We start from the raw sequence: 12467 nt of genomic DNA, 5'->3' as shown, positions 1-12467 counted from the left end.
GCATTCCAACAGTATTCGAAACATTCTTATCTCATTTGGTGAATAATCGAAACAGCAAGCCACTTCGAATCCTGCCAGAATGTAAAGAATATCTGGAATGCAGTGAGAATTTCTAGAATACACTACGAAGTCCCAGGAATAGAAAAGAATTTTCATTCTGACAGCATTTTGGCTCATTCCTTCTCGTGTGAAGGGGATATACAAAATGTAAGGTTTATTTGGAATTCCCACCCGAATGTGGCACGAATTTTGCAAATACTTCATTCCGGTTGGTTCTGCTTGATTCCTGCTAATTTGATTTCAGTGTGAAGCCCCTATTAGTTATAAAAAACAGTGGCCTTTGGCCTACCCAAGTCCTTATACAGACAGTGACAGATATCTGCACAACAAATCTTGAGGACTTCGCCAAAAATTGGCTATCAATAACCAAAACGAAACACTCCCGTCAAGGGAGAGAACGATTTCAATCTTTAATTTGGCCCCGGGAGTGTAATTGACAGGCTGTCATAGCTGTCACTTATCCGGTGGTTCGTTAGCGACGAGGTCAGTAACAAGGTGACCTTTGACACGAATCATTTGTCAGGAATCCTCCGAGGAGTGAGGCGCAATTTTGACGGATTGATTTTTTGGCTGATTTGATTTTTTTTCAGACGCCGATTTTTTGGTTCAAGGGCGAATTTCGGAGTATAGCCGTGGGAGCTTATTGAACTATGAAATATTGCATTCATAAAACATATTTGAAACTTTATACCAGAATGAAAGCAACGAATCATCATGGGATGTTGTATCGGAATTTATCATGTATGCACAGGCCAATTTGGGACCTAATTTCTAATAATGAATCTCTTCATCAGGCCAGGTCAATTAATGATCATCCTTGTTTCTCTTCAATTCTCCTTTTAGGCCACACCAATTAAATTTGTGGGATCTCGGATTGTAAAATATAGCAAGTGGACATCATAAAAGCAATGAGCAGGAAGGAAAACTTGAATATGACTGTATTAACTTAAAACTGAGTGCATCAAGTCATAAACTTTGTTCTTAGGCTTTGTTTTTTTTCAGTTAAACATATCTTTTAAAATTCTTTTAAAATCTGAGAACGAAGAAATTAAATTGGTATGGCCTTAGGCCCCACAAATTTATTTTCTTGGTTCCCTGAAACCTTGAAGTAAAAATTCATCTAGCAGGCAAGATGAAAACAGAGGCTGGGTTGAAAACTTGCATCAGAATTACATGATTGTACATTTACTACAATCTGAAACTGTGTGTACGACAATACAGCCCCCAGACTCTGTTGTTAAGGTAAAATGTTCTGTTATTTTTTAAAAATCTGAGAACAAATAAATGACATCAGTGAGGCCATAACAGAAAGTCCTCCTGTTTTAACGATTCATGGCAATTCTACATTCAAACATTTTCTACATTCAAATTTCCCTCCCTCAATGTGGCAACCATATCAGCCATTCAGGAAAAACCACACATGTAAGTTCCCCTCACCGTCCCACCGTATAGTCAATGAGCAAATACTGTAGTTCACTTTGTCTTCTTGGTACCAAACTTTCACGGTACGAAATAATTGAACTTGTTCTCGGAACTAAATGTTCACAGTGGCTACGTGCACATGAAAAAGTCTCTTATATTATTTGTCATCAGCAATGAATGAATGAATGAATGAATGAATTTATTGCTCAACAATCGCACAGGGTACAATGTATGGCAATTAATAACAACTAATAGCTATACAGACAGTAGTACTAAGAGGCTACAAGCAATGATAAGTTAGAGTTAAAGCAATGATAAGTTAGAGTCAAAGCCAGGATGCAAAAGGAATATGATTGTAAAGTGGAGGAACATTGTAGCACCCTTACGGTTCAAGGTAGATGGACAGAACTACTGGAGGCCGAAAGATCTGACACAAACTGGAGAAGTTCCTTGTCCAATGCCCCGCGAGGTGTCTTTGAGTTCGCGTGGAACGGGATGGCGAACTGGCTCCCCACACGGGACAACTTAGTCCGGTGGGGGAAGCTTCTGTCTACAAAGTGTCCGTTGTGTAAAGGACACCAGTCCCTTCGGCATGTCCTGAATGCCTGCCCTGTGGCACTGACGGACAGGTACACTTGGCGCCACAATAGTGTACTGAAGGAGCTGGTAACCACCCTGCAGCGCTGGCATTCTACACTGGAGACGTCAGCAGTTACAATACGATGTGACCTCAGCCCTGATGTCATAGAGGGCGGGACACACACAACAGTACCCCCAGACATCCTGCCTACATCTCTCGTACCGGACATTACTGTTCAGAACACAGCCGAACAGAAGCTAACCCTTATCGAACTGACTGTTCCATTTGAGCAAAATGCCCATGCTGCTGAAGATAGAAAACTTGCCAAATATGAACACCTTAAGGAAGAGTTAAACTCGCATAGCGACTATAGTGCTACTGTAGTTACAATAGAGGTCGGTAGCAGGGGATGGGTGAACAGTGACAATGTCAAAAAGCTGAAATCCTTATGCCCTGTACGTAAGAAAGACAGTGAGGTGAGAGAGTTGAAGCGCAGGTTGGGTCACTGTGCCCTCTGCACATCGTACGCAATATACTGTGCAAGGAACAACCCTGTATGGGAGTCGCCGTCCGGGCTGTTTTCCAGCCGATGATATCTTACTGTAAACACCCGATCACTTGTGCAATGTATGTGTAGTTCATAATGTCACATCTGTGCAATAGTTAAGAAGCGACGTATAGAATTGAAATATTGAAAGGCTGATGTATAGCACCACTACTTTTTTTTGTAACCTTGCGCCCTGCAGATCATTGTGTATCTGAATAAGGGGTCGTCCGAGGTGTATTTTTAAACCTTCATCTTGTACTCGTGATTTTAGACGTGTCCTTTTAAACGTGTTTTCTTGTGAGAAATAAAGATGATGTTGAACACACCCCCCATGAAAACAGTGTACATAAAAGTATGTTGAAAATTACAGTAAATGTATGTTCCATTCACTGTCCTACCCTCTACCCTAGGAGCACATATATGTACGTTCCATTCACAATCCTACCGTATAGCCATCAAGCACATATTTTACAAATGTACGTTCCTTTCACAGTACCACCGTATAGCCTATGAGCACATATATGTATGTTCCATTCACTGTCCCACCCTCTTGCCAATGAGCGCTTTTGATAACATCGGCAAGTTTCCAGGGCAGAATTCCTATGCATAAATGGACCATCTCTAGGTTATCTCCAAACACCATCGCAGTGCCCTAGACACAGTGGATAACAGCCCACTGCCCCTACGGCCGAAGGAAGGTCATTGGACTACCTTTTTCTTCTTTTCTAAATCATGTTCGTAGGGCCTGATGTTACCATCATGAAGATGAAGAGCGGCCCATAGCGATAACTGTACTATAGCAGCATCTCTTCTCCCTAAGTCAGAAACATCAAGCTTAGGCAAGCTTGACTTCACTGACTCAATAGGCAAAGCAGGGGTAACGAGGCTGCTCGGGAAATTCCCTACCCCATTTTGGCCAGAATGATTTGATCCGCTCACGTCGCACCATCACACATGTGACAGGTTCTTTTACGTACCTTTACCTTTAAATTTCATGTCTTGCAACATTTAGTTACCAAGGCACTGTGGCATAAAGTAGTTGTGACATTGAATGCCTTGCTTGTATTTTAGAGTGGCTATGTTGGATCAAGTTTTCGATATGACATACTACAATGTTGGAAAGTATTTCAGCACCACAGACAGACTTCACCATTCCCTCATAAAACTGGTTTGAAAGAACATATTTCAATGTACGCAGTGAACAAACCTGTTGTCAAACCCTCTCGAATCACGGTGACACACATTTTCAAAATAATCAGTACCCTAGTGAGTAAAGAAAGTCCCACATCAAATATATACATCACCATAGTCCTTGTCGTCCTAATTTGAAAGAACATATTTCAATGTACATGTGGGGAATGAACCTGTAACAGTTGTCAAACTCTATGGAATCACGGTGACACACATTTTCAAAACAATCAGTCCCCGAGCGAGAAAAGAAACTCCCACATCAGATACATAGCCCCTACATAACCCCCAACTGGGTATGGAATTCCTTCCATAGCAATCCCGATATTTGTGGCAGTCTGATTAAATGTGATCGTTTAAGCACTTATTTCATGACATTAACTGGCAAACCAATCCATCAAATTGTCATCAAAGACTCGTCATTCAGATCGGCAACGAGTTTTCCCTAAATCCTATGTCATGACATACCCTGGGATAGGGACATCTACGCAACAAGCAAGCTAAAACGAACGACACACAGGACAAATACAGGACAAAAACAGTACAAGAAGAGCGTTTACCGAAGAAGTACATCCACACATTCCCCCCAGCACGGCATGGGACAGAAGGTTTTGCCGCGTCGTCAGCTGTAGCGCACAGCAGAACAACCACTGCCTACTCCGGACTGTTACGCTGCGGATTGCACTGTGGAGATATGTTACTACATGGGGGGCAGTTTCAAAATATGTGTGTCTTCTGTTACTGTGGAGATATGTTACTACATGGGGACAGTTTCAAAATCTGGGGGTCTTCTGTAACTGTGGAGATATGTTACTACATGGGGACAGTTTCAAAATCTGTGTGTCTCCTACTGTGGAGATATGTTACTACATGGGGGACAGTTTCAAAATCTGTGTGTCTCCTGTAACTGTGGAGTTACGTTACTACATGGGGGGGGACAGTTTCAAAATCTGGGGGTCTTCTGTTACTGTAAAGGGACAGTTTCAAAATCTGTGTGTCTTCTGTTGCTGTAGAGACCAGGGACAGTTTCAAAATCTGTGTGTCTTCTGTTACTGTTAAGGGACAGTTTCAAAATCTTTGCATCTTCTGTTACTGTAATCAAGGGGCAGTTTCAAAATCTACACATCCTCTGTTACTGTAGAGTTAAGGGACAGTTTCAAAATATACATGTTTCATGTTTCTTAAGGGGCAGTTTCAAAATTGTTGTGTTTTCTGTTCAATGTGGAGAGTCAAGGGACAGTTCCAAAATCCCCTGTTAGTGCACAGTGAAGCAAGGGGACTGTTTCAAAAGTTATAACTCAGGCTACTGTCCTGTTACAATCAAAGGGACTGTTTCAAAACTAAATCTTTCCTTCTAGATACATTGAAACCATTGTATATGACAGAATTTTGAAAAAATGGTATTTAACACATTTCTTTCCGCCAGAACATCAGACGTTTCAAGGTGTGTTTCAAAAGATACCTCAGAATTTCTCTCCCCTTTAACGCGAACATTTCTGGCCCACCCCCAGAGCGCTTAAGTCCACTGAGATGAGCGATGTCAGGTCTGATAACCGGATAATAGTCTGGCATTGCAGTAAGGATTCAATTACAACTGCAGTCAGACAATAGCTCGCAGACAAACGTTCCCCGTAGAGCCCTATATGATCATTACACCCAGGATTAATGTGCACTGAAGGGGCGGTCGCACTGTACCGTGCCTTTGTGTTATTGGGTTGAGTCCAAGAGGGATAACCGAGGGTTGTTATTAATCTAGATTGACCTCGACATCATCCGAATGAATGAGAAATCCCGTATGAGTATGTCTGGGAACTTTGGCACTTTGTAAGGATAAAACTCTCCAAAGTCTATAACTCACAACACTAGTGCTTATATCCCTGCTCAAATCTACCTGATACATCATTTAGCAATGGTTGGACATTGCTACTATCAAAACATGAATTTATGTGACAGTCCTTTAAAGGCATTTGTGCTTTCCTTTAGAAATAACCATGAAATGCACTATCTACCTACAAGTACCTAAGATTATTAAATAGTTACTCAAGCTACTGGATATGATTTTGGAAACAGTCAGATGTTTCAGGGAGTATTCACTAACATTTTATCTACTTTGCACTCTTGTTACTTTCTTGTTTCAGCACAAGAAAATTTTCTACAAACTCATGCCCATATATGGTCACAGAAACACATGTTCATTTTCCTTCCTTGTGTTCAAATTTGGCACTTTTTAATGATTAAACTTCAAACTCTAAAACTCATCACACTAGTACTAAATGTATATCCATCCCTGCTCGAGTCCAATGAATTCAACATTTAGGAATGGTTGGACATGGCTACTATAAAAACATTCATCTATGAGGTGGTCTTTTTCAAGGCATCTGTGATTGATTCTCTTCTTTAGAATTCCCATGAAATACTGTCTTGCACTAACCGTATCTACCTAGAACGGAGAATAAGTTACTCAAACTAAAGCTCTATAAAATCTATTACTCATCGCAGTCTTGTAGATCTCTGATCGAACTTGATCTGATACATATATGCATGTATATGAGGCAGTCTTTTTCAAGGCATATATATGTGATGGATTTTCTCCTTTCGAATTCCCATGAAATACTTGCATTACGGTATCTACCTACTCAGAATAAGTCACTCAAGCTAAAGCTCTATAAAATCTGTAACTGACACTTGTAGATCCATGCTCAACCTCCATTTAATTTGATACACCATTTAGTTATGTTATTTTGATGTGGTTTGTTTGTTTGTTTATTAGGAATCTCCATTAGTTACATTGAACTATTCTTCCTGGAGTCCTCGTCACACAATTGAATAAAATACATAACAACAAATTATAGATATAATGTTGATCAGACAACTAGCATAAATCAATCATCAACATTCTTAACCATATCATATTATGTAATACATTGAATTACTCATAACATACCTAGTCTCCTTTTTATCTACTTTTTAGACTGGCCGAAAGACCTAATAAATCAGATAGTGCAAGTATGCAGTTCTTCAGAATTATACAACACCATACACACAGCACACATTCAACATTACAAGGTGTGATCTTCTTTCAGAATTGCCTTTAAAAACAACCTGACATCCAACATAATAGACCTGATATATCAGATGGCGTAAGTATACAGTTCCTGAGAATCACACAATATCATATACATGCAACAGACTTTCATTGAGGCGCATGATAAATGTCTCCCCTAGAAAAATACAGTTATCAGTAGACGCCCAAGAGGATGAGCATCTCTCCCCTAGAGCTTGGCTATCTCTCCCTCAAGCCCTTCTGACTACTGTCAATGCAGAAATTTTTGCGGTGGTTTTATGTTCGTGGTTTTCGTTTTGCCACTTCACCGCCAACTTAAAATCACCGCGAAGTTAACATTTTTCCATGGCAGTAAGAGAGTACAGTGCATGGTGCTACAGCGAACTTAAAACCACCGTGAACAGTCCTTTTTTCCCGCTACCACAAAATTAAATCCCTGCAAACTTAAATGCATTTACAGTATGTCGCTCTCCCGTGATGAATATTCGCGCCCCCTCGAGGCTTGCGCGTGGTAACGGTCTCCGAGGAAATCCGTGCTGTGTCGCGAGACCGCCAGACGCGTAATTACCTCGTAGTCCGTAAGCCCGACCTCTGTATGTCATGATAGTCGTTGAGAATAACAGATACTACGTGATATATGTCACGCTACTGTATTTGTATCTATGGGACTGAATACCAATGCAATGCATGCAAACAACAAAATACTGTTAGTAAAGGCCACACCAATTTAACTTGTTGGCTCTTGGATCTCCTGCTTAACTCAGGAAAAACATATTAATGAAATCAAAGCCTAAGGACCTGAGGTTTGTGCCTTGGTGCAGTTTTATGAAGTGAATACAGTCATATTCAAGTCTTGCTCTCTGCCTGTTGCTTTTGTGCTACATATTCACTTTTAATCATCTGAGAATCAACTAATTAAACTGGTGTGGCCTTAAGGCCACTTTGATTTAATTTGTTGGTTCTTGGATTTTAGAATAATGCAAAAAAAAAAAAACTTTTCACTTGAAAACATAATGAAAACAAAGCCCAATAGCAAGGAACAGGTTTATCAACATAAATCGAGAACCAACAAATTAAATTGGTGTGGCCTTATTTCTCTGCATTACAGAGGCTATGTTTACATTGTAGTTGGTTAGTTGAATAACATATCAGGTAAATTTACTGTTCGAATTACGTTTGATGGCTCGTGGGCCTAATAAGCCACATAAGCCAACAGCCCGTGTGAGTATCATAAGATTCACAGCAGTAATTTAAAGTCACTTTCCCCCTGAGCAATGACTTAATCAAATTTTGTGCTACCTACACGTAGTCGCTTCCTTCAAAACTTCTACTTTTAATACTTGACAGTCACAGAGCATAACATGATGCTATAGTAGCTTCATCTGATACGGATGGAACTGAATGGAGCACAGTACCAGTACCAAATAATGCTAGTTTATCTCTAGAGAATACTGCAACATCTTTACTGTGGTTGGCTGGTTTGTTAACGTCCTGTCCCAAGGAATGCAACCCTTTCCAGTAGCATGAATGTCGGGTGAGCGACACAACCAGAATCAAATCACAGCTTCTAGTTCCAGAGCCACTACAAAAAAATCAAGACCATAGCATGTCCCAGGTCAGAAGATATACACTAAATGGAAGTTCTGCTGCAGTACCAAGTTCACAAAACAGGAGGCCCAAAATCAACCTTGACCTTTGTCTTTCCAACTCCTACCCACATACCAAATATTACTGTAATAAAAATGTACATCCAAAGGTTCTATACATAGAGTTATGCTGACCACAAATATCCAGAAACAAAAACACACCAAAAACTATACCTCCACTTTTCATGGAGGTAAGAATTAGCACCACTACGCTTCCTGTGACACCCCGAAAACACACTTATCACCCTGTACTATAAGAGCGAGGTGAAACATGGCCATTTCACACATGGCTGACGTTCTTCATCCATCCTCCCACTCTGACTAACACAGACTCCTGAATATCACATGTTCCCACCGATAACCAGTAAATTAACCATTACCACGGCGACCTTTTGTCATGTGATCTCGTCTGCGCCGTTACTGAAATCATATATATGAATACAGAGTGTATCTTCCCTCATACTCTACATCTAGGCAACGTAAAGCCACACAAATTCAATTTGTTGGTTGTAGCAAGCAGACATCATGAAAGCAACGAGCAATAAGGAAAATTTGAGTTCTATTTATTCAATTAAACTGCATGAAGGAAAAAAACCTGGCCCTTCAGCTTTGCCATCATTATGTTTTACCATTTAAGCATTTTTTTTTTCATTTCTCTAAAATCTGAGAACCAACAGATTGAATTGTTGTGGCCTAATCATAAAATTGAAAAGGAGATCAACTGAAAATTCATGGCAAGTGTGTTCTTTGCATTGAAACAAAGTTCAAAACTTTACAACTACAGACGAGTCGTCATTTGATTATAATTACAAACCTCTAAAGATCAACAACAACTGTACGCACTGTCTGTGATAATTCTAAACACGCGGCCTGTCCTTGGTGCTGAACTGGATTCTAACAGCTACAATTTGGATGTACAGTATGTGTTTATGCCTTTCCAAAGTGTCACTGATTGAAGAATATACTACTAGTATCTATTCCTGACTGACGGACCTCTTCATTAAAACTATAATAGGTATACGTGGATGAATGTTATATACTGCGGATGCTTCTGAATTCAGACTTTGACTTTATTAGAATTGACTTTATTAGAATTGAATTCAGTGTTTCGTAGTTTAAGTGTAGAGGATTTTCCGCAATTGACACAATACGTAACCCCCATGCAGACCCCTCCTAAATGGGGTTTGAATCATACACATTTGCGAAAGACCACATCACAACTCACACAAAATCCAAGCGATCCATTTGAAACCTAAACTGAACGCCCCACATTCACGGCCGTTTCAAAGAGCTGGATTTTAGATATGGTTTGGAGGCTACGTATGGTACATGCTTCTGAAAGTACAATGTGTACTACCGTTTACTATAACAGGTTTTCCAGCATATTTGTATTAGGCTAAAGAAAAAAAAGTTGTGTGTGGGGTTACCAGACAGACTGTAGTGAAACCTGCTGACCTAAACTGTTTTTTTTTTAGTTGATTGCTGGCAAGGGACTTAAAATTTTTAGATCTAAGTGATGGAATTCTGTTTTCACAAGTTCTGTTTACATTCAGATTAAAGCTTTGAACAGAAAGCATCGATGAAAATACTATTATAACTAAACATTGAAATCCCTATGGTCAGTCTCTCAAATATACTTGTGATTATACAATGCAAAACTGTATAAATATGATGTGGGACCGCGTGGCACGATCGGGAGCGCGTTGGTCTCAGGCCCGAGAGGTCCCGGGTTCAAATCCGCTTGCCGTGTCACCGATCTTGTGCCCTTGGGAAAGGCACTTTACACGACTTTCCTCACCTAACTCAGGTGTAAATGAGTACATAGCTGCGGCTAGTGGCAGTGACAGGCCTTTGTTGTGGTGACAGGCCAGAGGGGCATGTTCAGGCATGACGCACCCGCCATGACACACGAGTCAGGGGTAGGAGGAACCCCTTGCATCCTTGGTCGGAAGTCCTCCTAGGAGATGGAAACTCCGAACAACAAAGCCAACGGTATGGTGGCTTTGAAAAGGCGTCTTTGACACCTGTTTCGCCATACCCTCCATATGTATATGGAGAATCTCAATAAAACAAAAATAAAAAATAAAATAAAATATAATACAATGTTAATTAAGAAATCAGTATACATGTATGTGTCCTGATATAGCATAGTTTTACATGAATTTACTGACCTGAATTTGCTTGATCACTTTAATCAACCAAAACCTTTAAAAAACTTTTATTCATGACTGCAACATGAAACACATGCTCTCTTTTCCCAAGCCTAAAATAAATTGTGTCTGGCTGCCAGTAGGAAGCTCTTTCACTGCGTTAACGGTTTAATTGTGATATGATGTTGGAGGTATGTTTAGTTTTACATTGAATTTGTTGAACTGAGTTTGGTTGATCGCTCTTTAGAATAATCATTTTTTCAGGACTGGAACATGAAACACGTTATCTCTTTCCCAAAGCCTAAAACAAATTGTGTCTGGCTGCCACTAGGAACCGCCTTCACTGCCTTGATGAATGATTGACCAGAAGGCAACCTAGTTGGTGGAAACTCGGGCACAAATCAACCCAACGGCAGGACTTCAGTGTTGGTCCTGTGCTCATAACCTCCACACATACAGTACATCAACACCTAAACTGTACTTTCATACAATAGCGCTTGGAAATACAGCTGCTCCATATATATGTCACAGTAGAGATTACGATCCAGTAGAATTGTCAATTCTCCTAGGAGAGATCGCGATTGGAGCTATATACATACACTACATCGACAGCTAAACTGTACTTTTGCACAATAATGCTCTGAAATACAGCTCGAAAAGTGTTAGTACTTATAACTGCCACACATACAGTACATCAACACCTTAACTGTACTTTCACACAATAACGCTCTAAAATATAGCTCCATATTTACATACAGTACATCAACAGCTAAACTGTACTTTCACACAATAACGCTCTGAAATACAGCTAGAAAAGTGTCATTACGGAAAGCGCAATTTTTCTGCACAAGATTTTCAATTCCTGTGTTTGCATGGTCTGTTTCTCACTCAGATGATCCCCCTGAAAAGAGAATCACTCTCCGTAACACTATGAAATACGGCTTGCAATTTGTATTATGAAAAGTGCCATCTTTCTGGCTAAAATCTACAATGGACACATTTACCTTTTCGTTCAGGTAAATCTTCCAAGGCCTATTTTGAAAAATGTATCCCGAAATTCAGAATTGTTCGTACACCTTGTAAAATAGAACATAAACTTAAAGATGTGTATCTTTGAATATTGCAAGATGCTTCCAATAAATGTGGCATGTTGTTTTTAAGACTTTTGTAAGGAACAAGAAATGAAAACTTAAGAAACAACTTGAAGTAAAACACACTGTCGACAATTGAAATTTCTTTTGCCTTCAGCAGCCAATAACACAAAATCCCTGCAACCCAATAGATCAATTCAGTAAAATTAGATGAAGGTTAGACATCCAGGTAAAAAGATATGCCAAAAAGCAGTTACTCAAGCAACTGGATATGGTTTTGGAAATGGTCAGACGCTTCAGATAGCATCAACTATCTTTTTTCAGTGACACTGACAAAAGTAACTAGACTAAGATGCTAGATTTTAACCTCCTCGATGTTACGAACATTGTTCTTAAAACAAAACTGGGGATTTACAACCTACAGACACTTCCATTGGCCCTGCCCATGGTATAAGATCCCTGAAAATGAATAGACCTGTCTGTTGTACTGAGCCGCTGTGTAAATCATGGAGGAACACTTACAGGGACGGTGGGTGGTAATCAACACTTCCAATCATGGGGATACTCGTCTACAAGCAGACGTTTGAGGGAATAATGTAACCCTAACATTCAGTTTTGCTGACAGTACGTACTTTCGAATGTTGGGATCTTATCACATCTAATTGGACAGTACCAAACTACTAATGCAAGTGAAATTTACAATCTTAAAATGACGAAAT

The 12467-nt window shown here is 39.9% G+C and overlaps 3 protein-coding genes across 8 annotated transcripts in view; all 3 read right to left on the bottom strand.

Annotated features, from left to right (window-relative positions):
• Window positions 1–12467, bottom strand: part of LOC118424803 (zinc finger protein 665-like) — a 1044319-nt gene that overhangs the window by 886149 nt on the left and 145703 nt on the right. The gene's annotated exons all lie outside the window — the stretch shown is intronic.
• Window positions 1–12467, bottom strand: part of LOC118424824 (formin-like protein 2) — a 1075906-nt gene that overhangs the window by 945424 nt on the left and 118015 nt on the right. The gene's annotated exons all lie outside the window — the stretch shown is intronic.
• Window positions 1–12467, bottom strand: part of LOC118424807 (neuromodulin-like) — a 68583-nt gene that overhangs the window by 36132 nt on the left and 19984 nt on the right. The window contains exon 1 of one of the 6 annotated variants that reach the window (XM_035833597.1): window positions 4358–4422. The exons of the other annotated variants lie outside the window; for them this stretch is intronic. Coding sequence (XP_035689490.1) covers window positions 4358–4378 — 21 coding nt within the window. The 5' untranslated portion in view covers window positions 4379–4422. Of the gene's footprint in view, window positions 1–4357; window positions 4423–12467 lie in introns of those variants that run through there. 6 annotated transcript variants of the gene reach the window in all.

Source organism: Branchiostoma floridae, chromosome 10 (assembly GCF_000003815.2).
Source record: "Branchiostoma floridae strain S238N-H82 chromosome 10, Bfl_VNyyK, whole genome shotgun sequence".
Taxonomy (NCBI): Eukaryota; Metazoa; Chordata; class Leptocardii; order Amphioxiformes; family Branchiostomatidae; genus Branchiostoma; species Branchiostoma floridae.
Note: the sequence above shows the minus strand (reverse complement) of the source record. Positions and strands in the feature narration are given on the sequence as shown.